Source organism: Clarias gariepinus, chromosome 15 (genome assembly GCF_024256425.1).
Source record: "Clarias gariepinus isolate MV-2021 ecotype Netherlands chromosome 15, CGAR_prim_01v2, whole genome shotgun sequence".
In the NCBI taxonomy this organism is placed as follows: domain Eukaryota; kingdom Metazoa; phylum Chordata; class Actinopteri; order Siluriformes; family Clariidae; genus Clarias; species Clarias gariepinus.
The window spans coordinates 28051556-28078874 of NC_071114.1; the positions used below are offsets into that span (position 1 = coordinate 28051556).

At 43.6% G+C, this 27319-nt stretch overlaps 1 protein-coding gene across 1 annotated transcript in view; it reads right to left on the reverse strand.

Annotated features, from left to right (window-relative positions):
* The window catches only part of galnt18b (UDP-N-acetyl-alpha-D-galactosamine:polypeptide N-acetylgalactosaminyltransferase 18b), a 122467-nt gene extending 96084 nt beyond the window's left edge, over positions 1-26383 (reverse strand). Inside the window, exon 1 of the mRNA XM_053513734.1 lies at positions 25883-26383. Within this exon, the coding sequence (XP_053369709.1) occupies positions 25883-26120 (238 nt within the window). The 5' untranslated portion in view covers positions 26121-26383. The remainder of the gene's footprint in view (positions 1-25882) is intronic.
* Positions 26384-27319: the final 936 nt, after the last annotated feature.

Sequence of the window (27319 nt, forward strand, 5' to 3'; positions counted from 1 at the left end):
GTGAGCGCTCTGTGTGCAGCGTGGACCTGTGAGGAATGCCAAAGCGCCGCGAGTCGGCGAGAGCGCCTTGTGTGTCCTGTGCAGGAATGCGGAAGTGCAAAGAGCCGGTGAGGAAACTTGGTGTGCAGCGCGATTCGCGCAGCGTTGCAGAGACGTGGAGAACCGGCGAGCGAATGGAGACGCCGCACAGGTTGGTGGCTGGTCTTGCTAAGCTTTTTCGTGGTCGAAGGCGAGCGAGGTTCAGAGCCAGAGAGACAAGAGGAAGTCCGTGATCCAAATTCGTAGTCGGTATAGAAAATCCAAAGGTCGATAACAAAAGTCTGTGAGCGTGGAATCCAAAACATGAGACAATGGCGAGGTCGGGAACAAACAAAGCGTGGTCGGTAGCAAAGAGTCAAGGCATGAAATAAACGCTGGAGAATTGGGCTATGGAAGGCACACAATAATCTGGCAACGTGACTGTGGCAGAGCGTGGTTTAAATAGGTAAGGAGGATGATTGGAGACAATGCACAGGTGTGTTGAGAGTGGAAGGTGAGGTGGCAAGAAGCAAGGGGTGGTTGGGAACGTGGAGCAGGAGTGCTCATATGATCATGGCAGAGCTGTAGCTTGACGGGTCGTGACAGTACCCCCCCCCCTAAGAACGCCACCTGGCGTTCTAGTAGGCGCCTCAGGGTGAAGTCTATGAAAGTCAGCGATTAGGGAGCGGTCCAGGATGAATTTGGCTGGTACCCAACTCCGCTCCTCAGGGCCATAGCCCTCCCAGTCCACCAGGTACTGGAGACCACGACCGCGGCGGCGAGACCTGAGGAGTCTACGGACTGTGAAGGCTTCACCTCCGTCTATGAGTCGAGGGGGGGGAGGGGGTTGGATGGGTGGAGATAGTGGACAGGGCACCAGTCGGCGGATCTGGGAAACGTGAAATGTAGGATTGATTCTGCGCATAGAGAGTGGTAGAGCTAGTCGGACGGAGCATGGATTTATGATCCGGGTGATCGTGAAAGGTCCGATGAATCTTGGTGAAATCTTCTTGGATGTGGTCTTGAGGGGGAGGTCACGTGCAGACAGCATGACCCTTTGGCCGACAAGATATCTAGGGGCTGGTGACCGATGACGATTAGCCTGGCTTTGGAAGGCACTTACGGTGCGCCGTAGTTGGTTGCGGGCACGCTGCCATGTTCTCTTGCAGCGCCGGATAAAGGTTTGGGCTGAGGGGACGGCTACCTCCTCTTCCTGGGTCGGAAAGAGGGGTGGTTGATAGCCCAGGCAACAGTGGAAGGGGGACATGCCTGTGGAGGAGGTAGGAAGCGAGTTGTGGGCGTACTCGACCCAGGGTAAAAAGCGGCTCCAGGAGGATGGATCCCGGGTGGCCATGCATCTTAAAGATTTCTCCAGCTCCTGGTTGACTCGTTCCGTTTGGCCGTTAGTTTGGGGATGGAAACCGGAAGAAAGGCTGGGGTTAGCACCGACGAGGTTGCAAAAGGCTTTCCAGAATTGGGCAGAAAATTGGGGGCCTCTGTCCGAGACGATGTCGACTGGGAGTCCGTGAAGTCGGAAAACGTGGTTGATTAGCAGTTCAGCTGTTTCCTTCGCAGACGGGAGTTTCGGTAGTGGTATGAAATGTGCAGACTTAGAGAAGCGATCCACAATGGTCAGGATGCAGGTATTGTTTTGGGATGGTGGTAGGCCGGTGACAAAGTCGATGGAGATGTGGGACCAAGGGCGGTGGGGAATGGGGAGCGGTCTAAGGAAGCCCTCTGGAGGGCGGTTGGTGACCTTGTTCCTGACACAGGTGTCACAGGACGCCACAAAGTTCTTGACATCCTCCTTCATCGTGGACCACCAGAAGCGTTGTTGAAGGAGGAAGAGAGTGCGTGCTGCCCCAGGATGGCATGCCAGTCTGGAACTGTGAGCCCAGTCTAACACCTGTGGTCGTACAGAGACTGGAACAAAGAGCTTGTCAGGTGGGACGGTGCTTGGGCCTGGTTCCTGTTCGAGGGTCTGCTGGACAAGCTGCTCCACAGTAAGCCGGGTTATTGCCACAAGACATTGGGGAGGAAGGATAGTCTCCGTTGTGGATGCGTCCTGAGAGGTGGAGAATTGGCGAGAGAGGGCGTCAGGTTTAGCGTTCTTGGAACCAGGGCGATACGACAGCGTGAAGCGGAAACGAGAAAAGAATAACGACCACCGTGCCTGGCGTGAGTTGAGTCTTTTTGCCGTTCTTAGGTATTCTAGGTTTTTATGGTCAGTCCACACAAGAAAGGGGTGGTCAGCCCCTTCCAGCCAATGCCTCCATTCTTCTAGGGCCAATTTGACCGCCAATAGTTCACGGTCCCCAATGTTGTAGTTGCGTTCAGGGGGTGTGAGTCTGCGGGAGAAGAAGGAACATGGGTGAAGTTTGTTGTCTTCTGTGGACCTCTGGGACAGGATGGCCCCCACCCCAGTTTCGGACGCGTCTACTTCCACGACAAACTGGAGAGAGGGGTCGGGAAAGATGAGGATAGGTGCAGTGGTGAAGCGCTGTTTAAGATCCCTGAAGGCTATGTCTGCCTGGTGGTTCCATTTGAATGAGATCTTGGACGACGTGAGGGTCGTAAGTGGGGCCGCGACCATGCTGTAGCTCCGGATGAAACGGCGATAAAAATTGGCGAACCCTAAGAAGCGTTGGAGTTCGCGTCTTGATGACGGTACTGGCCAGTCGGTGACTGCCCTCACCTTGGTGGGGTCCATCTGGATGCCCTCAGGGGAGATGCAATATCCCAAAAAGGATGTTGACGAGCAATGAAACTCGCATTTCTCTGCCTTGACGTAAAGTTTATTCTCAAGTAGCCGTTGCAAGACCTGGCGAACGTGGGATCTGTGTTCCTTGACTGAGCGTGAGAAAATCAAGATATCGTCCAGGTAGGCAAAGACAAAGACATTGAGAAAATCCCTGAGGACATCATTTATGAGAGTCTGAAACACTGCCGGCGCATTGGTTAAGCCAAAAGGAACCACTAGATACTCATAATGGCCGGTGGGTGTGTTGAAGGCAGTCTTCCACTCATCACCCTCCCGTATCCTGACAAGGTGGTAGGCGTTTCTCAGATCCAACTTGGTGAAGACACGGGCGTCCTGGAGAAGTTCGAAGGCTGATGACATCAGAGGAAGGGGGTAGCGGTTTTTGACCGTGATCTCATTTAGCCCTCTGTAATCAATGCAGGGTCTGAGGGATTTGTCCTTCTTTTCCACAAAGAAGAACCCTGCCCCTGCTGGCGAAGAGGATGGGCGGATGATCCCTGCGGCAAGTGACTCCTTTATGTACTGTTCCATGGCCTCTCTCTCAGGGCGAGAGAGGGAGTAAAGTCGCCCCTTGGGGGGAGAGGTGCCGGAAAGAAGGTCAATCGCACAATCATAAGGGCGGTGTGGAGGTAAAGAGATAGCCCGTGACTTACTGAACACCTGACTTAGGTCATGATAATCTGTGGGAACCCTGGTTAGGTCGGGGATCACCTCTCGTGGCGTAGACAAGGTTTGGCCCATAGGGGCGGAGCGTAGACATGAAGAGAGGCAGGTGGGACTCCAATCCAGAACCCTTCTTTTGACCCAGTCAATGTGTGGGTTATGCAGCCTTAACCAAGGGAGGCCCAAAACAATGGGTGCATGAGCATTATGAACAATTAGGAGCGAAATGAGCTCTGTGTGGTTTCCTGAAAACTGTAGGGTGATGGGGGCAGTACGGTGGGTAATCGGTTTTAACTTGCTGCCATCAAGAGCCTGAACCACGAAGGGCTGATGCAAGGGCGTGAGAGGAATATTGAACTTGGAGGCAGTGCAAGAGGAGATTAAGTTCTGATCGGCCCCGGAATCGACTAGTGCGTGAGTGACGTGGGATTGGTCGTCATGGGTCAAAGTCACGGAAAAACATGATCGTTGGTCCGGGGAAGAAACAGATGCGGGGCCCCCCTGCATCCCCAGAACTACGGGGGGGCCTGCCCTTTTAGTGGGCAGGAGCGCACAGCGTGACCGGTCTGGCCGCAATAGAAGCAGGCGCCGTTATCTCTGCGGCGCTGGCGTTCCTTGGGTGAGATGCGTGTGCGGCCTATCTGCATGGGTTCAGGGGGTGCCTCGGAAGTGTCTAAGGTTGGTGCAGAGGTGCATGGTGTGAAAAAAGGCTGCCGTTCAGACCGTCGAATCCGCTTGCGAGCGTCAATACGTGTTGCCAGGTCAATGAGTCCCTGCAGGTCCGAGGGGAGTTCACGAGCTGCAAGCTCGTCTTTCACTGAGTCTGTAAGCCCATGGAGAAAACAGTCAAAAAGAGCTTTCTCGTCCCAGTCACAAGAGGGAGCTAGAGTCCGGAAATCAATGGCATAGTCAGAGACAGAACGTGCTCCCTGGCGTAACTGAAGTATTTGGTTAGCTGCCTGATGTCCTGTGAAGGAACGATCAAAAACCCTCCTCATTTCCTCAGTAAAAGTTCTATAAGTGAAGCAACATGAAACTTGGGCATCCCACAGTGCCGTTCCCCACTCTCTCGCCTTTCCAGAGAGGAGAGTGATGATGTAGGCGACCTTAGAGCGCTCTGTGGGAAATGACGTGGCCTGCAGTTCCAGAACGAGAGAGCATTGGGAGAGAAAAGAGCGACATGTGGCTGGATCCCCGTCATAGGTAGGCGGAGCAGGGAGGCGTGGCTCATGGACTGGAGAGAGCACCGGGGGGGGATGTAGCAGAGCGGGTGCAGAAGGTGGCTGATTTTGAATCTGAGTGGAAAGAGACTGCAAGGTTTCGGTGATGGTTTGAAGTGTAGTAGTGATTTGTGTGATTTCCTGCTGATGTGTACCTAAGAGAGTTCCTTGGCTCTCTAATGCCCCCCTCAGGCGAGCAGCCTCTGCTGGATCCATTCCTTTTGGCCAGATTATTCTGTCACGGGGCGCTAGAGGGCGTGATGGATCCAAGCGCAGAGTTAGACCTGTGGTTAGTGGTAGTGCTTGTGTAGCAGACTGAGCCGGCCGAGTGGATCAAAGAGAAAGTGCCGGTTAAGCTCTGTGCTGTGGCGTGAGCAGAGTCTCGCTGGAATGCGGAAGCGCGCGTGAGCGCTCTGTGTGCAGCGTGGACCTGTGAGGAATGCCAAAGCGCCGCGAGTCGGCGAGAGCGCCTTGTGTGTCCTGTGCAGGAATGCGGAAGTGCAAAGAGCCGGTGAGGAAACTTGGTGTGCAGCGCGATTCGCGCAGCGTTGCAGAGACGTGGAGAACCGGCGAGCGAATGGAGACGCCGCACAGGTTGGTGGCTGGTCTTGCTAAGCTTTTTCGTGGTCGAAGGCGAGCGAGGTTCAGAGCCAGAGAGACAAGAGGAAGTCCGTGATCCAAATTCGTAGTCGGTATAGAAAATCCAAAGGTCGATAACAAAAGTCTGTGAGCGTGGAATCCAAAACATGAGACAATGGCGAGGTCGGGAACAAACAAAGCGTGGTCGGTAGCAAAGAGTCAAGGCATGAAATAAACGCTGGAGAATTGGGCTATGGAAGGCACACAATAATCTGGCAACGTGACTGTGGCAGAGCGTGGTTTAAATAGGTAAGGAGGATGATTGGAGACAATGCACAGGTGTGTTGAGAGTGGAAGGTGAGGTGGCAGGAAGCAAGGGGTGGTTGGGAACGTGGAGCAGGAGTGCTCATATGATCATGGCAGAGCTGTAGCTTGACGGGTCGTGACATTTACTGCATATCGTACTGTGTATGACTGTGTATGTGACAAATAAAATTTGAATTTGATTTGATTTTAACTACTAAATAAATAAAAGTACTTAATCCCAAAGTAAATAGTATGCACTAATAGATACTAAATCCACCCTGCACACTAACCTACTAAAGATAGATATTAAATCCATGGCTAAATCGGACCTTGCACACTAAACTACCAAATAGTGTGCGCCAACAGATAGTAAATCCTCAGCCGAATCCGACCTGGAGTGACAGAGCCTAAAGCGAAGCGGCAGTACAGTCATCACACGCACCATTATTCACGGACTCACTAGACGGCACGTCGGACCCAAAACGTCTGTTTCCTAAATCAAGCTGTACAATGACTGAATTACCTGTAAACCGATTTTCAACATGCGAATGAGCCCTTGTTTCATTTTATAACTTTAATAAAAGCAGATATTAATCTGTCTTTGATCTGTGTAATAACCCACATTAGGGTTATACCTCATCATTGTCATCGCTAACGCTCACATCTACCAGCTCTAGATAAATAGACAAAGAGACAGACAGACAGACAAATGGATGGATAAGTGCACAGCGATACACCATGACATGACCCATCATGATGCAAATATTCTCCAATGAACTGAGTAATGAAAAGTATAAATCAGTGGAAATGAGGCAGGAAAGTGTCTGTGCAGACCCTGAGGCAGGAGACATACACTGACAATTCATACAAATCACATACATATCCTGATTAAAGAAAACACAAAGCCTGCCGTGGCCTTTAATGTACGTGCGTGTGTGTGTGTGTGTGTGTGTGTGTGTCCTCCCTTAACTGACATCATCACACATTATTATTCGATGTTCATGTTAATTATCAGACTGAACATAAATAACTCACCTTTGATCAATCCCCACTGGTAGCTGCAGCGTGAAACAAAGGCATGGGCTTTGATATATGATGCACTGATTACACCCATCTGTCTGTCTCACTATCTTTGTCTTGCTCCCTTAATGTGTGTGTGTGTCTCTCTCTTTCTCTGTCTTTGTGCCATCTCAGTCTCTCTTTGCCCTTAACTTTCTCTCTCTCTCTCATTCTGTCCTTCTCTCTGAGTAAATCTCATCTTTCTATCTCTCTCCTTTTCTCTCTCTCTTTCTCTCTCTCTCTCTCTCTCTCTCTGTTATTAAAGCTCACACAGGAGCACACAGAGAGCCAAAAACACTGCAGAGTTTAATGCAGACAGTTACGCTAAGTTGGAAACAGAGAAAGAGAAGATGGAAAAGGTGATGGATGTGTCTGGACAGCTAGCGATCAATGCTGTGATGCAGACTGATGGTGGACAGGGGGTGGTGCAGGAGCTACAGGAGGAAACACGTCTCACACATGGAGGAGGCAATAAAAAGATTTTTCAAAACAACCTAGTCAGCTGAGTTAGTTAGCTAGCTAACAAGAGCTTAGATTTTACACCTCCCAAAAGGAAGCAGTCTCTGTGTTTGAGTCAGTTAAATGCCTCATGAGACTTGTTAACCAATCAGAGGCAGTGTCCCTTTAATTGGGTATTTCTTAAATTGGGGGTGCTGTTAAATAACCCATCCAACGGCAGCCTGCATCCGACTTTTTTGAGACATTTTTGGCGCAAGATAGAGATCAGCCAGGATACAGTACCGCCTGGAACAGATAGGGTTAAAAGCTATCGCCCTCTGGATCAAATACGATTAAGGGGAAGCGCCCTTTGGAGCAGATAGGGTTAGGGTTAAGGGCAAGCGCCCTTTGGAGCAGATAGGGTTAGGGTTAAGGGCAAGCGCCCTTTGGAGCAGATAGGGTTAGGGTTAAGGGCAAGCGCCCTTTGGAGCAGATAGGGTTATGGGCAAGTGCTCTTTAAAGTAGATAGGGTTAGGGATAAGGGCAATCGCCCTCTGGAGCAAATAGGGTCACGTGCCCTCTGGAGCAAACAGTGTTAAGGGCAAGACCCTTCTGGAGCAGATAGGGTTAAGAGGAATTGCCCATGGAGCAAATAGGGTTAAGGTCAAGTTCCCTTTGGAGCAGATAGGGTTAGGGTTATGCGCAATCGCCCTCTTGAGCAGATAGGTTTAATGGCAAGCACCCTCTGGAGCAGATAGGGTTAAGGTTAAGGGCAATCGCCCTCCGGAGCAGATAGGGTTAAGGGTAAGCACCCTCTGGAGCAAATAGAGTTAAGGGCGATCGCCCTCTGGAGCAGATAGGGTTATGGTTAGGGTTAAGGGCAAGAGCCCTTTGATGCAAATAGGATTAAGACCAATTAGAATTAATACCAAAGCAGATTGAGTTATGGGCAAACACCCTTTGGAGCTGATAAGGTTAAGGGCAAGCACCCTCTGGAGCTGATAGGGTTAAGGCCAAGTGCTCTTTGGAGCAGATAGAGTTAGGGTTAACGGCAAGTGCCCTCTGCTGCAAATAGGGTTAAGAGTAAGCACCCCCTGGGACTGATAGGGTTAGGGTTAAGAGCAAGCACCCTCTGGTGCAAACAGGGTTAAGGGCAAGCGCCCTCTGGTGCAAACAGGGTTAAGGGCAAGCCCCCTCTGGAGCAAATAGGGTTAAGGGCAAGCCCCCTCTGGAGCAGTTAGGGATAGGGTTAAGGTCCCTCTGGAGCAGATAGGGTTAGACTTAGGCGCCCTCTTGATTGGTGAGTTTTCTCTGTGTACTCCGGTTTCCTCCTGCAGTCCAAGGATCTGCTGATTAGGCTAATTCCCAAATTGCCCACAGTGTGTATGTTTGTGTGTGTGGTTGCCCTGCGATGTATTGGCACCGCATCCAGGGTGTATCTGCCCTCATGCCCTAAGTCTCCTGGGATAGGCTCCAGCCCTCAGTGACCCTGTGTACAGGATAAGCTGCATAGAAGATGAATGTAGATGAATAAAAAGTCAAAGTCTCTCATTTTTTCTCTCTCACTCTCACGCTGTGTCATTGTCATTTTCTCTCTTTCTGTATTTCTTTAATTTTAATCAAACTCATGAGGCTTTCTGACCCAACTAGATTTTCATCAATAACGCATTTCATGTGTTAATGTTCTCGTAAATGATTTACGAATAAAGTCTTTAATATCCAGCTTGATAAATGAGGTCATCTGTCTCTCTCTCTCTCTCTCCATCTTTCGCCCAGTCACTCTCTGTCTCTCTCTTTTTCTCTCTCTCTATCTCACTGCACTTCAGAAATGCAGGTATCATGTGTTTCACTGCAGCGTGACCTCGATTTGCTCCAGCGCTCTGCTCCTCGTCCTGCTTCTCACAAAGCTTGCATATGAAGTCCTATAGAGGACTTTTCTTTTTTCCCTCCTCCTGAGATCAGCAGGTTGCTGTCTCTATTTAACAAAAACGCAACAGACACGGTTTAATCAAGGTGAGGACTGAGGATGAGTCTAAATCATAACCTTTGCAAAAATAAAAATAAAGAAATAAAACAGTTGCTTAAAAAAATAACACTAGTTACGTATACAAATCACACGTGATGATTACGGTACACAGAAATGCAGCGCTGCTTATTTTCTTGATTCTGATTTTCTGATGTCGTTTCGACGTCAGTGTCAGGGATCTGCTGAGATCTCTAATATCGAGAGCTATAGTATTGCATTTGTATTAAAAGAGAGAGAGAGAGAGAGAGAGATAGTAAGCTCAGTGCTCAGGACATGCTTTTATCTAAACCAAAATGGTGCCTGTGATTTTTGTCGCAGTTTGAAACCGGAGTCTGGTCATACCTATAAAGTGTTTGCTAGGTAAAAATAGCCCCCCTCTGTGCACTCAGGAAAAGCAGTAAGGAGGTATGACTGACTGCACAGAATTACCATTTAAAAAAAGAAAGAGAGAGAGAGAGAGAGAGAGAGAGAGCTCGGTGTAGAGTCAGGGACACACAAAAGCTTTCTACTCAATGGAGCTCTATTTACACACGTCAGCATTTTCACTTTTTAAATATTGAACCCTTAAGCGGACTTTAGCGGGGGATAAACACAAACTCATCTAATTAAAACAAATACCAGAAATCAACGGAAATTAGCTAGGAATGTACTAATCTGTGTTTTATTTCAAAATTCAGATCCCAGACGTTTTAAGACGAAGCCCCGGTGACATGCAGGCTTTTACATACAGTAAAGACTTGCATTGCAGAATCCTAAAAACAATTTCTGAAGAGCTCCTCTGACCTAGGCTCGAGTGATCTTTAGTAAACATGTGTGCAGTTGTGCTCTCTCTAAAGATCCGTAGCTCGGAGAGGGAAAGGAGCAGGAGGCGTGGCCAAACCTAAGCTCTAGCTTGAACCAACACAGGTTTCTGAGGGGCACAAAAGAAAAGGCTGAACGTGTCACCTGTAGATCACGAGTTTGAATCCTGGTTAACGCGTCCGTATCTGTCTGGCTAGGGAACGGACTGGCCTTGTTCTCAAAAGGAGGAGGCGGTGCACTCACACATCAATCATGGGTGTCTGTGCTTTACTCCAACAGTGTGTGTGCAGCAGTTCGAAAAGATGCTGTCATTTATAAGGGTCATGTGTCTGAGAAAAAAATGCACCTGCGTAATTTGGATTTTATTTGTACAAAAGAAATAATTCCAGGTAACCTTGCACAATTTTTAGTGAAAAGGCTAATGTCATTTAATTGTCTTTTTTATTTATTATACAGATATTATGAAAAATTTCTGTCAAAGTTACAAAAAGATTGTAATTCATTAAGGCCATAATTAAGGCCCTTCATTAGTTATAATAAAATACGGTCAATTCTTCACCCCAAAAATCTAAAAAAAAGTTGGGATGGTAGGGAGGGGAATCACCAGGGACGACCCGGTACGACATTATTATGATACCCAGGTGGTGATTCAATTTGTATTCGACTTACACGATTTTCGTTACGATTTAAAACAAACTTTAAATACAATCTTCTCCTACCACACGGCATGTGATAGTTTAGAGTGTACCACCTGCAGGATTTTAGAGGAACTGCAACAAAAAACAAAAAAAATGTATTCTGTTTTTCAGTTCTGATGGCAGCAAGAAATTTAAAGGGTAAATAAATTAAAAAGATATAGTAAAACATTTACTACGGTGTGATGTGGATTTATGATGTTTAGGGACTGAGGACATCATGTGACGGAGTGTTTCAGTAGTGCTGCTCGATTCTGGGAAAATCATAATGGCAATTATTTTGGTCAATACTGAGATCACAATTATTTAGCACGGTAACTCGTTGACTTCGGGAACCTCATGCTTCTCAAATAGTTTATTTAGTGGGTTAAGTGAGGGATGAAACCGCAGTGCTGTAAAAAGCCAAAGGATGTGACAGGTTTCTAGCGCTAAATAAGAATGTTACTGTGAAAAAGGGAAGTAATAATCATTTTAATTTCAATTACCTTGTTTTCATAATCGTCAGAGGACGAAATTGTAACTGTAATTGAAATTCGATTGATTGCACAGCCTTAAGGTTTAGGAGTTATGTTCTCTCATTCTTCCTGCAAACAAGTCCTGGGTCTTCGCTGACGCAATTTGCATTTAAAATGCGCTGCAGGGAGGCCAGTCCAGCACTCGCACCCTTTTCTTCCGCAGCCATGCCTCGGCAGTGTGTGCAGCATGAGGCTTTATGAGAATACACTACTGCTCAAAAGTCTGCGATCACAAGCAAATTTCTTTGTTTTTATTTAATGATTTATTTTCTACATTCTACAACAATACTGAGAATTTCATCAACAACAACAACAACAACAACAACAACAACAGTCAGTTGTTATTTTAAGACCCAGAGGTCAGCGGTTCTGGAACAGTTCTTGCAAGAACAGTATTGTGTCGTGTGCATTTGCGAAACCCATCAAGCCCCGTGATGAAACGGTCTCTCATGAAGACACACTGACACAACCCCGTACCATGACAGACCCTGGCTTTTGGACTTTAATAGGCTGGATGAGTCTGTACTTTGGTTATTGAATTTAGTGCTTGACACGCGTACACAAAGTAATCCTAACTCCTTCTGGTTGTATCGCTTACAGAGGAATCACAAATGCAGTTGATGCAGCAATTAGGGCTGCAACAACGAATCGATTAAATCAATTAAAATTGATTACTAAAAGAGTTGGCAATGAATTCCATAATAGATTCGTTGTGTCGCGCGGCAGGGAGACCAGTGATAATTTTTTTTAAACTTTAGTTGGGCTCGGAGCGGAGTAAACACAGGTAAAGTGCAGGTTAATTTGTTTTATTTTTACTTTACAGCAGTGATTCCGTTGGTGTGTTTTTAAAAATTTAATTTGGTTTACGAGTGTTTTGGAATACGAGCCCGCTTCCGAAACTAATTATGCTCGTAATCCAAGGTTCCACTGTATATTTGTCAGATGTAAAGCATACATGTCTATGTTTTTTGTGTTAGTCCATTGTTAGTTGCAGCCCCAGCAGCAACGTCTGGAGAATCTTTCACTGCTTATAAACATTTTAATAATTCTCTCATGGATACGCTGAAAAAATAAAAATGCTCAGCCGAACGCTCAGAATTTATGCTAGGCCTTTTCTGATTGAACCAAATCATGACTGCAATCACCTGAAGCCATTTTCATTAAATCATTAAGGAATCATTTGACCTCATCACTGGCCCGTCCCAGCGGATGGTTTCTGGAAAGTGTTGTGGAACTAAATGCCATGAATGAATGTATGTTCAAGATGATTTGAACTATGTATCCAATTATGTAAACATTAAAGCACTTTTTGTAAGTCGCTCTGGATAAGAGCGTCTGCCAAATGCCTAAATGTAAATGTAAATGAACGTGTCTGATTTGACAAGACAAAATAAGAAATAAATTGTGTTTATACTGTCTGACATGTAACACAGGTCACAGATGATTTTGCATACCGTCTCAATTTTTTTCTGATTTGGGGATGTAGTTCTTTATAATGACCATAACTGGTCAAAATCGGTATTGGACTTAAAAACACCAGTATAAGGCAAGAAAATTGCAGTTGATAGGTCTCTACTCCCAAGTCTCTACCATAAGCATTTATTCTTTTTAATTAATTAACAATATCTAGCATTACACTTGCAAAAGTGTATTCATTAGTTTATTCATTTTCATTTTCTATAGAGCTTATCCTATACGCTCACACACACACACACACACACACACACACATACACACTCATTCACACGTTACTTGCTATTTAAAAATGCCATTTAGCTTACCCTGCTTGTTTTTAGATTGTGGGGGGAAACCGGAGTAGCCGGAGAAAACCCACCTAGCACAGAGAGAACATCCAAACTCCACACACACAGAACCGAGACGGGAATCGAACCCTCGACCGTGAAGGCATGAGGCCATAGTGTTAAGACATTGTTATCTTTGTACTAAATTCAGAAAGTAAAAGGGTGTTATCTTTGTACTAAATTTATGTTAAAGACAAGGAGAACACTTTTTGAATTCTTGCATAGTGATGTCCCCGTGATCACCTTACCACCCTCAGGACATAACTGCTCCTAGTGTGCAGTGTGTAAAAACCTGATCAATGGTGCACAACGTGAAACAAATTTTCCGATACTGATTAAACTTTCACCTGTAAAATTCCATTTTGCAGAATTCCCTTTTTTTTTTTTTGGTCTAGTCTTGCACTTCATTACACACAGTAATACTCTAATAATGAGACATTAGCAAAGTTAAATCAGTCAGCTGAAAATCACACCCTAGTGATAAACGATATACCTATTATAGTCTACTAGACATGGTGGGGAAGAAATTTATTCAGGTACATATCACAATTTTTATTCTTTTTTAAAATGCACTTTTAGTTTTCATACATTTGCAATTAAGGTGGTATGAGTAAGTTATTTGCTATGTTTGTTTAGTATTTTAATCAAATCTGAAAACAAAATACTAAGTCGGGATATTTTATAAGATTGTGGTACTTTAAGAACCGCAATACAGGTCAAATCGACACCCAGGTATCGCGATAATATCGTATCAGGCAATCTCTGGTAAATCCCATCCCTAAGATCTATAGTTTTCCATCTCTTCTATATACACTAGGGATCACCTGGTACGATATCACGATATCCAGGTGTCAATTCGATCTGTATTAAGTACAGGGGAACCTTCAATTGCGAGTAACCTGGTTACTTTAATTTTTTATCATTTTTATACAGATATTTTTGGGTTGTGGAACGAATTGTCTGAGTTACCATTATTTCCTAAGGGGGAATTCGCTTTGATATACAAGCACACTTCCAGCTTAAAGTATGCTCGCAATCCAAGGTTGCACTGTATCATGATTTTATAAAATTCAGATTCTGGTTTTGTTAAAACACATGAAAGCTGTCACTGCAAATCAGGGTTATTATTATTACACCAAATACTGATTTCTAATTTAAAATTAAAATACTGCATGATCTTGGGTGATGTCATTCTCTTTAAATATATACTCTAGATAACAATAGCTATATTTCAAGTTTAGGAGGAATACTGTCAGCAGTTCACAAAAAATCAAACAAAACTGTTCACAACAACAAAACAAAACATGCACCTGTAAGAAAAAAAAAAATTAGAAACTAATTATTTTGCAGTGGTCTCTTATTGTTTTTCCAGAGCTGTATGTGTCAGGCCCTACATATCTGCAGCACAGGTCAGAACACTGGGCGATATTTTGCTAAAAGAGTCTTTAGCCAGTGCTGAGGGTCTGCTGTGTATTCCAGAGATGAAAATCATATTCAGAAAATTGTCAGTGACAATGATACACTGAAATGCTTGTTTTGAGGCTCTGATAGTTCACCGCTGTGCATTATTAAAAAAAAAAAAAAAAAAAAAAAAAAGATAAATCCGAGAATAAAAAAAGGAAGGAGAGGAAAAGAAAAATAGAGAAGAGAGCCTATTTACAATTAAAATGTATATACACAAAATATGCAGAATATTTTAGTATTAATGAGCTAGTGCTAGCTTTGAACGCTGTCGTGTGTGTGTGTGTGTGCAGTCACAGGAGTGCAAAAGGTAGTGAAATAAATATGTAGTGAAATAGTATTTGTGTGCAAGTGCAAGGTCTGAGCGGTCTTCTATAGACATAGCAGAAAGAGAGAGAAAACAAAAACAACAACAAACACAAAACAGATGAAGGGGAAGTTCAGAGTAGCATTAAAATAATAACGCAGGGTAATGCTGGACAGCAGGTCCTTCAGGCCATTTCAATATTATTTCTGAACGTTCCAGACTTAGTATCAGTGCAAAGAGATATCAGGGGAAAAAAAAAAAACTAATCAGAGAAATTGGATAAAGCATATCAGATATCAGGAAACGCCATATCATATATGAGATCACAGGAAATGTTCAATCAGCATGTCAGATTTCAGATGTCAGAAAACAAGGCTATGAGATATTGAAAGAAGCATTTCAGATAGTGGATATCGATGCGGTACGGTGGTGTAGTGGTTAGCACTGTCGCCTTGCACCTCTAGGGTTGGGGTTCGGATCCCACCTCGGGGTTCTGTGTGCATGGTGATTGGTTTTCCTTCCAACACAGATTAGTCTAAATGGCATGGCGTTCCTGTGAATGTTGCCTGGAGGTTCTACCACGGTTTATAATGGGAATAGATGGTACAATGGTCACCAGTATTAACCTCCATGGTCTCTAGTCGGACTACAGAGCTTCCTACGGTAGATGGATCGTTATATGTATCCATATATAAGATGAACTACAAACATGAAGGCTTTGAGGAAGTAATCAGTGCAGAGAGAGAAGAGGCATGATGCACATTTATAACCTCAGCATGTGGTTTACTGGGTTTACTCCAAGAACAACGGAACAGAATCCACAGCATGAATTAATGCATAAAGTTAAACAAGGGTTCGAATCCCGCCTCACATGAGTTTGCATGTTCTCCCTGTGCATGGTGGGTTTTCTTTCGGGTACTACAGTCCAAAGACATGCAGGTTAGGCTAAATGGTGTTCCGAAACTGGCCGTAGTGTGAATGAGCATGTGTGTGGCACCCCATCCATGGTGTACCCCGCCTCGTGCCCTGGGATAGACAGGATAAGTCATACAGTAAACCGAACATTTTCTGGAACATTTCCTGTGTACGTGTTAGAACCGGGTGTCCGTAAACTTTTGACCTGTACCCGTGTTGTAAGAAGCTTTTTAATTATTGTTTATAGACGTGTGAATGCGATTCCCGTCCTGTTTATTTACTTTTTTTTTTTGGTGGTGGTTTGATCAGCCGTTTTCATCTCCCCCAATGTTATCTAATATTAAATCGTTCTGGGTCTGTTCCGTGCATCACGTATTTGACACGTGGCATTTTCACCCGGGAGCCATGAAATATGACGGCGCTACGTTAGGAATCAATTATTTGATATTTGTTCTCGTCGTGCTGCGCTTCAGCCTCGCGCTAATTAATTGTTTTCATTATCAGTTCTCCTTGCGCTCCGTTTGCGGTAATTAAATGCCCGATTCATTTCACGGTCACGGGAATCAACGCGCGAGAAGAGTCTAGGCTGGATTGAAATCTCTGACTGGTTGCATAAATTTACACGCCTCTCATCGTCAGGGTCTCCCAGTGAGAAATGAGTTTAGCCAGCGTTTAGAGGCGTCACGCCGACACCAGTAGCCCCTCTGTGTGAAGAAGTCAACTAATCAGAAAAGGGATTTTTTTATTTTTTCTTCAACCGAGCACTGATGTAAAAATATGAGCATCGTTCTGAGTAATAACTTCTGTCTGTCTTCTGGTGGACGAGTCGCCGCAATTGTCGCCACCTGATCGGTCATTTATCAGCCGCTGAGGCCTACAAAGTTCAGGAGTCTCGCGGTAACCATTAAACACGACACGCACGTGATGGAGCGTTATTTGTTTCCGCGACTCCGTTGAACGCTTTACTGCTGAGATAATTAGCTTTCAGCAGCTGCTTATTAGGGAGAAGCTACAGGGAGCCGAGGATGTAGCAGGAAGTCGTGAATTACAGCTGACGCCGAGACTCCGTCATGCTCTCCTCGCTCCATGCGGTTAGCGCTGTCACAGAGCGTCACACTCCGGGTTCGAGTGTAAACATCCGAATCTCACGGACGGATGCGAGGAGTTCGGCTCTTTGACGCAAAGCACGAAAAAAAAACAGAACAAAAGTCTTGAATCTTGTTTATTAACTTTCTTTTCCTTTAAGAAAGTTAACACAGGTCTCAGAACTCACCCAAAGTGTGTGTGTGTGTGAAATACCCTGCAAATATAACAAGTTTTACTTCTTAAACATCCTCAAAATCTGCTGTTTTATGTAACTGAGCTACGATTGAGTCAGACTCTCTAGAAAAAGAAAGAAAAAAAGACAGCGGAGCTGAGCACCACCGGGGGAGGCGGATCTTCTTATATGAGGTCACATTAGGAGAAAAATCTAATCGCCTTTTTAATACAAAAATTTGAAAAAAGGACAAGAAGTAGAGAATGTTCTCTCCCTCTCTCTCTCAGGTTGTTGTTTGCACATTTACTCTGGACAACATACGTGCCCTTTAATGTCAAATTCAGACGTAAGTTTTCTCCAACACTTACCAAGCAGTGAGAGTTAAAGGCTGTCTGCCAAGACTCTTCTGCTCATGGACTGTTAGTGGGCGAGAGGAAAGAATAATCGACATGCTGGATGTGGATTTATAAATAAATAAATACATAAATCGAGTCATTATGTATCCTGTTTTTTAATTAATATACACATGCAGTTGAAGTGAAAATGTTTAAAATGTATAATCCTACAAGTTGGGCACTTAAAACTACTCAGACATTGGCAGAGGTGGGTAAAGGAGCCAAAACATTTCACTCAAGTAAGAGTAGCTGTACTTCAAAATAATATTACTCAAGTAGAAGTAAAAGGTAGTCGTCCAGAATATCACTTACAGTAAGAGTAAAAAAAAATATTCAGGGAAATGATGCTCAAGTACCGAGTAACTATTTCAACCAAAATGTCTAAAAAATTGTTTTTATTATAATGATTATATTTGCTTACATTGCAACGTAACAGCTAAACTAACCGCAATATGTTTCTTAAAAGGTTAGAAGTTGAGTTTTGGCAGACGGAGAGACGCCGCAGTATGAAACATGAGGCCAGCGTTGTTCATCATCCTCTTCTGTTGGAGACAGACGTCTCTGCTAATTTTATGTTTTCATTCCCGGTCTACTACATAAGAATAAATGGAGTCAAGTGTAGCCGAATGTAGCGGAGTAAGTGTGGAGTTTCTTCTTCACAAATCTACTCAAGTAAAAGTATGGTGCAGTAAAACTACTCCTAGAAATCCTTTTTTTTTTTTTTTTTTAAAAAAGTCACTTAAGTAAACGTAACTCGCTACTTCCCACCCATGCGTACTGGAAAGGTGAAATCACGACTGTAATTTATTCCTAAGTTCTGGTCGTTACCCGATATGGTCGTACCCCGATTCACCTTTTTTCCGAGGGACACATGCGAATAGAATGAATACATTCTCCATCATCATTAACTATATTTAACTTGTGATTCCTTTTGTTTAAACAATACAGTATAAAAAACAAAAAGCTGTATTGGAGAGAGAGCGAACCCTTTTACATGTACACATGTTGTTAACGCTCCTTACTTACCATACGGAGACTCGCTGGTGTGAAGGTGCGGAGGAGAGGGAGACGGGTGGGGAGGAAGTTACTGTAGTGTTTGGGTGGGGACTCCCCTTCCTTAATACCACTGTGTAATTCTCCTTCAGGGGTTCTCTCTCACTTTTTTTTTTTGGTTTTGTTTCTTGGTTCATACGTGGCAGCCGTTTTTACTAAAAATCTATTCTGAGAGATTTTTTTCTTTCCTGCGCTGCACACTTACCCTCAAGTAAGACACCGCGTTCCCGTTCAGCGCCCTGTCCGCCGCAGTTTTGTTCTCTGCAAAGGCTTGGACGACACTCCGCTTTGCACAAAATTCTTTAATCATGTTCACGATCTCAACCGCGGACTGAGCAAAACCGATGCCGACGTTTGTTCAGCTGCTAGCGGCAGTTTGGGACGGCGGTTTTTGTGTGGTGTTCAGATTAGAATGACTTGGCACCCGGGTATTATTGTCATAATATCGTATAGTTCAGTCCCTGGTGACTCCCATCACTGTTGGCTAGTGTCACTATGATTTATGTGAGACTGGAAAGCATACCACAGCGCCCCCTTAAGGCATCGCAGATCTGCTCCTCGTATCACGAGATTCGAACCCATGATATTCAGATGATGAAGCAAAAAAAAAAAAGTTTTGAGAAACCCATCAAGTTCCATGATGAAACTGTCTCTCATGAAGACCTTCACAGAACCAGAACTTACTTCTGCTGCAGAGGAGAAGTTCGTTTAGAGTCATCAGCCTCAGAAATCATTAATTAATTAACAGCACCTCAGATTAGAGGCGTTATAAAGGACTTAGAGAGCAGAAGTAGCAGATAAACATCTCAATATTAACTGTAGTATTGTTTTACAGTGTAGAAAAAAATAATCAAGAACCTAAACTTTTGAGCGGTAGTGTGTGTGTGTGTGTGTGTGTGTGTGTGTGTGTGTGTATATGATAAAGATGAAACTCAAGAAGAACCAGCTTGAGCTGAACACAGTAAACATGCATACATTAAAGCAACCAAGCAATGAGAAAAAAACACCACATCAATCGCTTACCCCACCCCACACCCACACACACACACACACACACACACACACACACACCGAGCTTAAAGCAGGAAAACTGCTGTACTCTGTGATGTGACCGAGAGGAAATCCTCACCGAGAGCAGGAACCTAACAGCGCTTCCTGGTGTAACTCGACCCTGAGATCTGCACACGGCCATTTCAGTGACGGCTACGATCACCAGAACGCTAAAACCGCCGCCACGCCCGCTGTACCCACATAAACATGGCATTTCCTTTAAGTGGTGTGTATGGATCATTTGAACAGCAATGTATGGCCGGTTTTACACCGCAGAACTAAGAGAAAGCTAGAAAGTTGAGTGTGTGTGTGTGTGTGTGTGTGTGTGTGTGTGTGTGTGTGTGTGTGTGTGTGTGTTAATTATTCATGAATTCATGAAACATTCATTTCTGTACCAGTTTGGCCCGAGACTAAGATTTATTTGTTGCTAGAACGAGTAACACTAGAAGTATCATTACGCTGGTGTGTGTGTGTGTGTGTGTGTGTGGATAATCAGCGAGGTGTAGGTTGACTAATGGGAGAAAATAATGAATGAGGCGCAGATGAAAGACGGGAAGATTAAGCGTGACGTTTAAGCGTGAAGTTTAACACCTGCACCCAGGCTCATTAATGTGATTATCCAATCAGCCAATCAGGTGAGAGCAGCATGAGGCAGACAATCACGCAGCCGCGGGTGAAGCGCCGGACCGTCAGAGCGGGACGAGGGCGGGGCGACGTAGGGGACATAGATGGGTGTCAGATAACCACCCTGTACAACCGGCGTGAGCTGAAAAACAAGCAAGAACGTTCATCTGAGGCGAGAGCGCGGAGAGGAACTGGACGGCTAATGGACTGGTCTTCTCCCAGTCTGTAACTGGGGCGGCTGTGGCGAAGCTGGGTCAGGAAAAACGGCGTCAGGAAACTGTGTGTGTGTGTGTGTGTGTGTGTGTATGTGTGTGTGTGTGAATTTTAAAAGGGCTTACTTGCAGAGCGAAACATAAGATTCATGTCAGGAAACAATGAATAAATGTGTGAAATAATGAATGAACACGTGATGCAACTGAGTCACGCCATCTGGCCGGACACTCGGAGAGAGCGTGTGTGTGTGTGTGTGTGTGTGTGTGTACAGAACATCTTGAGAGACAGAGAGAGAGAGAGAGAGAGAGATGAAGACGTCCGCTTAGCACTAAGTAATCCGATATATATAGCTGTCTCTGCTCTCATTTCTTCCTGTGATTCAGTGTCCACTGCTACAGTGTAACATTTAACTTCAGATGAAATGAAACACAAAGCTACATTGTCACTGAGCAGCGCGTCTCTCTGTCATCTGCCATGATTATTATTATTTCTAAAACAAAACTTTTCACAATTAATCCAGTCCTAACACTCGGGATGAAACATTTCTGTTGCAGAAGCTCAGACGCTCGCGCACTCGGCACAGGATGGGTTTTCAGAAACAGAATATTATCAGATAGACAGATTGATAGACAGACAGGCCCAAATAAATAAAAGACGCTTTACAAAATCCAAAGGAATTCATGGAAAATGTGTGTGAAAAGTAAAAAAAATGTGTATGAATCAAAATGAGGGCCCAACCGTGGCAACTTGGTGGTCGTGGGGTTTGAACCCAGGACCTTCTGAACCGTAGTCCGATGCCACAACCACTGAGCGACGCCTGTCCCTATTATTTATTTATTTTTAAAAACTAATTAATCAATAAATAAACAAATTAACATTTACTATAATGACCGATAGATCAGTCACTATAATGATAGACAGATGGATTCAGTGATACACTATAATTTGCTTGTTATAATAAAAAACTATAATTCAATCAATCAATCAATCAATCAATCAATCAATCACGGCCTTCTGGAGACTAACACACTGAGTCTGTTAAACACGAGTCTGGCCTCGATGATAAATCAGCTTAAAAACTCCACTCTGACTGTCAGTGCATGTTATAGCTGGCAGAAACACTCAAATTTTGCTCATGCTGAAAGAAAAGAATTTCACACGCACACACACACACACACACACACACCACACGCATTCCTGTCGGGTCTGGCCCGTGGACGCATCATTAGTGAAGGAGGACAGACTGGAAAGCAGACTCGGAGGCAGCGGCTAATCTGCTGCCATACAAAAGCTTTTTGTCACAGATTTAAAGCCAACAAGGGGATTAGCGGAGAACAGAGCGTCAGCGCCGGGACTCGCGTTCCCAAATCACCGGAGGAAGAGGAAGAGGAGGAGGAGGAGGAGGAGGAGCAAGTCAAATTCATAAACACACAGCTCGGAGAAGAGCCGCAAACAAAAACAATCCCTTTTCCCGATGACTCGGGTTCAGGCTCCCAGCATTCCAAAGCGATTGTAGAGGATTTAAAGCAAACAAACAAAAAAACAAAAAAAAAAACAAAGAAGTTTTTAAGCTTTAAATCTCCCACGGTGGGATAACCTGCTAATGTACCTACAACCGGACTACAGCGTCTAATCCAAAGCCTTGTCTAATTTATCTGCTCGAATAAAGTATGCGCTGGGGTGTGCTGATGTCGTGCCACCTTTTAATTATTACTGTTGTCTGAGGAACACACACACACACACAGCTCTGAGCAGAGCGAAACAGGTGTACAAGAGAAGGAGTGGGTGATGATGTATAAAGAAAGGAGTAAAAAAAAAAAAAATGTTGAAGAAATGCGGTCAGAATAAAAATCATGAATGGAGATCAATGAAACGCTTAGTGAAGTCGCATGATTCGAAAAGAAATAAAAAATCAGCAGTTAAAACCAGAGATGTGTTTTAATTATAAAAGAGCATTTCCGTATATACACACACACACACACACACACACACTATGTGATGAGAACTCACAGGATTGGGACTAAACAGCAGTCCATAATAAAACCACGTGATAGTGAGACTCATCAGAAAAAAGACTTTGGAACATAAAGACTGGACTTTGGAGCGATGAGGTCATGTGACCTGACGAGTCCAGTCACACACTACGGGCAATTTAGACATTACACTTATCCTAATCTGCATGTCTTTGGACTGCGGGATGAAACCGGAGCATCCAGAGGAAACCCACCAAGCACGGGGAGAACATTAAAACCCAAAACCGGGACTCAGACCCTTGAACCTGGAAGTTCGGGGACATAGTGCTAACGCCACCATGCTGCCTGGATGTTTATAGTGTACGAGTAATAAAAATAGCAAGCGGCCGTGAGTCAGTCCGTCGGCTGCGCTGTTATGATTCAAAATGCATCAGAGCTATTCCAATAAAAGGGACACACAAGTGTGAGCTGTCGTCTGAAACAGGGGCTAAAACACTTTACACACACACACACACACGATTCACGCAGCTAACTCGACTCATACTAAAAAAGAAACCTGTGCTAGATTTCTATATATACCCTTTTTCATGTTACTAGAACATCATATGTATCAGAATATACAGTATAATTCATATCAACCACAACACCCCCCCCACCCCCCCCCCCCCGCCGCCCCATCCTTAATTATCTTCGGAGTATCCACGGAGTGTTTTAGTCCTTACATAACCTTTAAGATCATGACTTGAATAATAAACAAAGATTTTAAGCCATTACAAAGGTCCTTGAGAAACAAAAAAAAAAATTGAATAGTTTTCAAAACTAATATGTAGTCAGCTCGCGGAATAAACACAAATGTGACCTAATAAGCGCTCTTTGATATCTCTGAAGGACGAGATGTTCTGCTCAGACTTTCGCCGCTCTTCAACACCTATTACTGTAATCATCCGTAATCGCACTAGCCGGTGTCAGCTTTCTGAGTCAACGTTACTTCCTGGCCGTTACGGCGTTTCTCCAAGGCTGTGTCATAGCATAATAATAATAATAATAATAATAATAATAACACTGAATACACCTGCGTCCTCTTGACTATTTTGGGAATTAGTTACTCCATATAAATGCACAGTAGTGACTGCAGGATAATTACATAATCCCAGGTGTCTTATCAGAGTGGAGAATACCCATAATGCACTTTGCTGTTTCGAGGGAACTGTATGTTATTCTTTCTTTCTTTCTGTTCACATTTTGTTACTAATATCACTGGCCTCAGACTTATTTCCTTGTGTATGTATTTACTGCACTAAAGACGATACAATGCTGTCATCACTTTCTCTATTTTTCCTATCGTCACTAATACAGACTCAGATGGAAACAGGTTACCAAACCAAAGAGTATTTTTCATCATTGCTGACTTAGTGCACCTTTTGTACCAACATTAACCGAGAAAGATGCATGTATACTAATTAAAAGTAAAAATCAGTTTATGTACTCCTTCACTTTTCATGCCACTTATTCTATATAGGGTTGTGTTTAGGGCCTGGAAATGATCACAGTTGTGGGAACATGAAAGTGGACACTGTGGAAGGGTGCAAACCTGTCGAAGGTGTAACCTCACGTCATTGTTTCCAATTTGGCCAATTTGAGAACCATTCATATGACAATGTGTGTCTGTGGTAACCAGAGAAGGAAACTGACAATGCACGAGGGGAACATGCACACTCGACACGCACAGGCACACATACCAAAGGCAAATTCAAACTCGCAACCCTGGAGGAACCGTAGCTTCCCCTAAAACAATTATCCACCATAAACCTTTTCTTAAATGTATACACCTACTATAAAGTCAAGTTTACATTTTTTTTTTCTATTGTGTGCAGGATTTAGTGAAGACATAGCACCATGGGTGGCAAGAGTGTAAGCAACGATGGTAGCAGGAAGAAAACCAAGCCACTTTCATTCTCATTTGTAAAGTACCCTTTGCCAAGAGGAATTATTTCTTAAGGTTAAGTGAGTTTTAATGTCTATTAATTCCACATTTTACTTTATTTACATGTTTTTTCCAAATGTTTTAATTGTTTTTATATGCAAAAATATGATTATGATGTAGTGTTGAAAATTGGTAATATTGTTAATATTTTAGGGTGGCTGGAACTGATTTCCTGCATTTACATTATGTCGGAGGGGAAAATGCATTTCACAATATCGAGAAATTCATATGCTGAGGTACGGCTGTACTACACATAGCTGTATATACACACATATAGAGAAAAAAAGAGGTACAAATGAGGCTATTACAACATCCTAACATATTTATTTATTTGTTTATTTATTTATTGATTGATTGATCTTCCCTCTGATGCCTCATGTCCTGCTCTAACACTAATTAATCAATCTTCCCCTAACCTAACTCACTAACTTAGATCTAATTATCTATTCACTATCTCATCATTACAGCACGCGCTCTCTCTCTACCTCTCTCTCTCGCACGCTCTCCAGCAGTCAAATCTCGCGAGAACGGAATGAGCGCTCGAGCTGGAAAGCGCGAGATTACCGCGCGCTATTTATAAGTTTGTTGGATGTAATTACAGCGCGCTTATTTGATTATGTTGCAGCTTGGAAATAAATGGAACAGGAATAAATCCGATACGGTGCTGAGAGGGAGTCTAGGGTCTGGATGTAAACACGTGAACTGTAGAATAAGTGAAGGCTTATTTATTAATAATAATAACAATAATAATAATAATAATAATTAAAGCGTTAAATTAAATATATATACCATTGCGCATGCGCACAACCAGGTCGCGCTTGTGATAACATAGGTACAGGGGTACATTATTATAAATTATTATAATGTGTTGAGTAGGGAGTCATGTTGGAGCTCCTGATGATTTTGTTTTTGAGTTTTTAAATGAAATGAATTTAAAAACACCTAAATACATCTTTCTGTTAAACTGCTCGCATGCGCACTTCACATTCAATCCACGCTTCAGTGGTATAACTCTAGAGAATAACACTATTAAATAAAATAAGTATAAATACACTAAATAAAATAAAAATAATCTATCTTTTAAATTTCCTTCGAATGGTTCCCATGTTTCTGCGCATTCAAAATAATAATAATAATAATAAAACATCCAGGTTGGGACTTTATAAACATAAACGCAAACGACTTGTTTATTAGACTAATCAGGAAGAAGAGGAAGTGGTGCAGGAAGTGTCTCAATGGTGTAAACTGATCTACAGTATACAGTATGCAAGATATTTTTTTAATCTCTTTTATTCTGTATCATTAAAATATCATGAATATCATGTTTAAAATATGAAGAATGGAATGAAAGTGATTTGCGCATGCGCAAATCACTTCCAATCCATGCTTCGTGATATTTTAATGCTAGAGAATAACACTATAAAATGAAATGAATATAAAAACATTTTAACAGCTTTTCTGTCGAATTGCTCCCGCGTTTCTGCGCATGCGCAAATCAATTTCAATCCATGCTTTATATTTTAATGCTACGAAATAACACAAAAAACTATATATATGCATAATGCATACACTGTATACTAAAGATCAGTTTACACCATTAAGACACTTCCTGCAGTTCTTCTTCCCAATTAGTCCAATAAACAAGTCGTACGCGTTTTTGTTCATGAAAACCTGAACGCATGATTATGATTATTATTGTTATTATTATCAAGAGAATAAAGACACTTGTTGTAGCATGGTTTTTTTTTTTATCACAAACGCCTCACCCTGTATGTGCTGGTTCACGACATTTTCCAGCCGGTTGAGTCGCTCTATAATCCGCAGAGTTTCGCCCTTCTTGTCGCCCTCCAACTTCCTGGCCGGGACGGGCACCGGCACTTTGATATACACGCTGGCGATGTAGTTCGTCACCCATCCGACGTAGAGCAGACATACGATGTTGGTCATGCCGCTGAGGATCACACACGTCGACACCAAAGTTTTGGTTCTCCTGGTGCACGCCATGCCGACATGCCTGCGTGCCTGCTTGCGTGCGTGCGAGCAGCGCGAGCGCCTCGGCAGCCGGTGTGCGCGCGGACCAACGGAACCGCCTCACTCTTCTATTTCTTCTTCTTCTTCTTCTCGCCTAATAAAGTAGCATTCCTCAAGGTGACCTGCTTCTCTCCATCCGCACGGTGTGATCTCTTCTACAAGTATTTTTGTTTATTATGTTTCTCTCTCTCTCTCTCTCTCTCTCTCACGCGGACGGTCCTGCTCCGACATGTACGCGCGCGCCTTCCATCGCGAGCGCTCTCTCTCTTGCTCGCTCTCCCTCTCTCGCGCTCTCTCTCTCTCTCTCTCTCCAGTAAGTAGCGTCTCTATAGGAACGAGCAGGCAGCCAAGGCGCGCGCGCTTCATCCTCTCAACCAATCAGACGAGACAAATGAGTTGCCTTCAATTAGACAGCAAGCCAATCGCAACGAAGTGGGCGTGTCCAAACGGACCAAACACGGCAACAAGGAGATTCTAGTTCTAGTAGTGTAATTTATTTTTTTAAGGTTTTAATTTGCTTATCTAGTTATTACTTGTGTTTGTTTGTTTTTTCCTTGTTTATTTTTAGCTGGACTACTGTAAAGTATAAGAAATATGTAATAAGCTGTAAATAATAATTATTTTCTTGTCTAAAAGTTTATTTGTATAACGCATTTATTCGTACTGCGGCGGCGGTTAGCACTTTCTGTGGCCTCGCGCCTCTATTGTCCGGGTTTGATTCCCACCCAGGGGTCTGAATGCGTGGAGTTTTCATGTTTCCCCTGTGCTTGGTGGGTTTCCTCTGGGTGCTCTGGTTTCCTCCCACAGTCCAAAGACATGCGGATTACGCTAACTGGCGGTCCCAAATTGCCATAGTATGTGAATGAGTGTGTGAGTGTTGACCGGAGGTTCTACCACGGTTATAAAAAATAGGAATAAATACATTGGCCTCCACGGTCCCTACTTGGACTACAGAGAATCAAGTCAAGTCAAGTCAAGTAGGCTTCTATTGTCACTTTAACCATATACACAGTTCAGTACACAGTTAAACGAAACAACATTCCTCCACGACCAAGGTACATACAACATAGATTAACAAAAAAATCTAACTAGCTAACTTAGAGACCTAATTATATTGCTAGCAGAGACAAGACAGATAGACATTTTAAGTTAACAGAAAAGTATCTTATCAA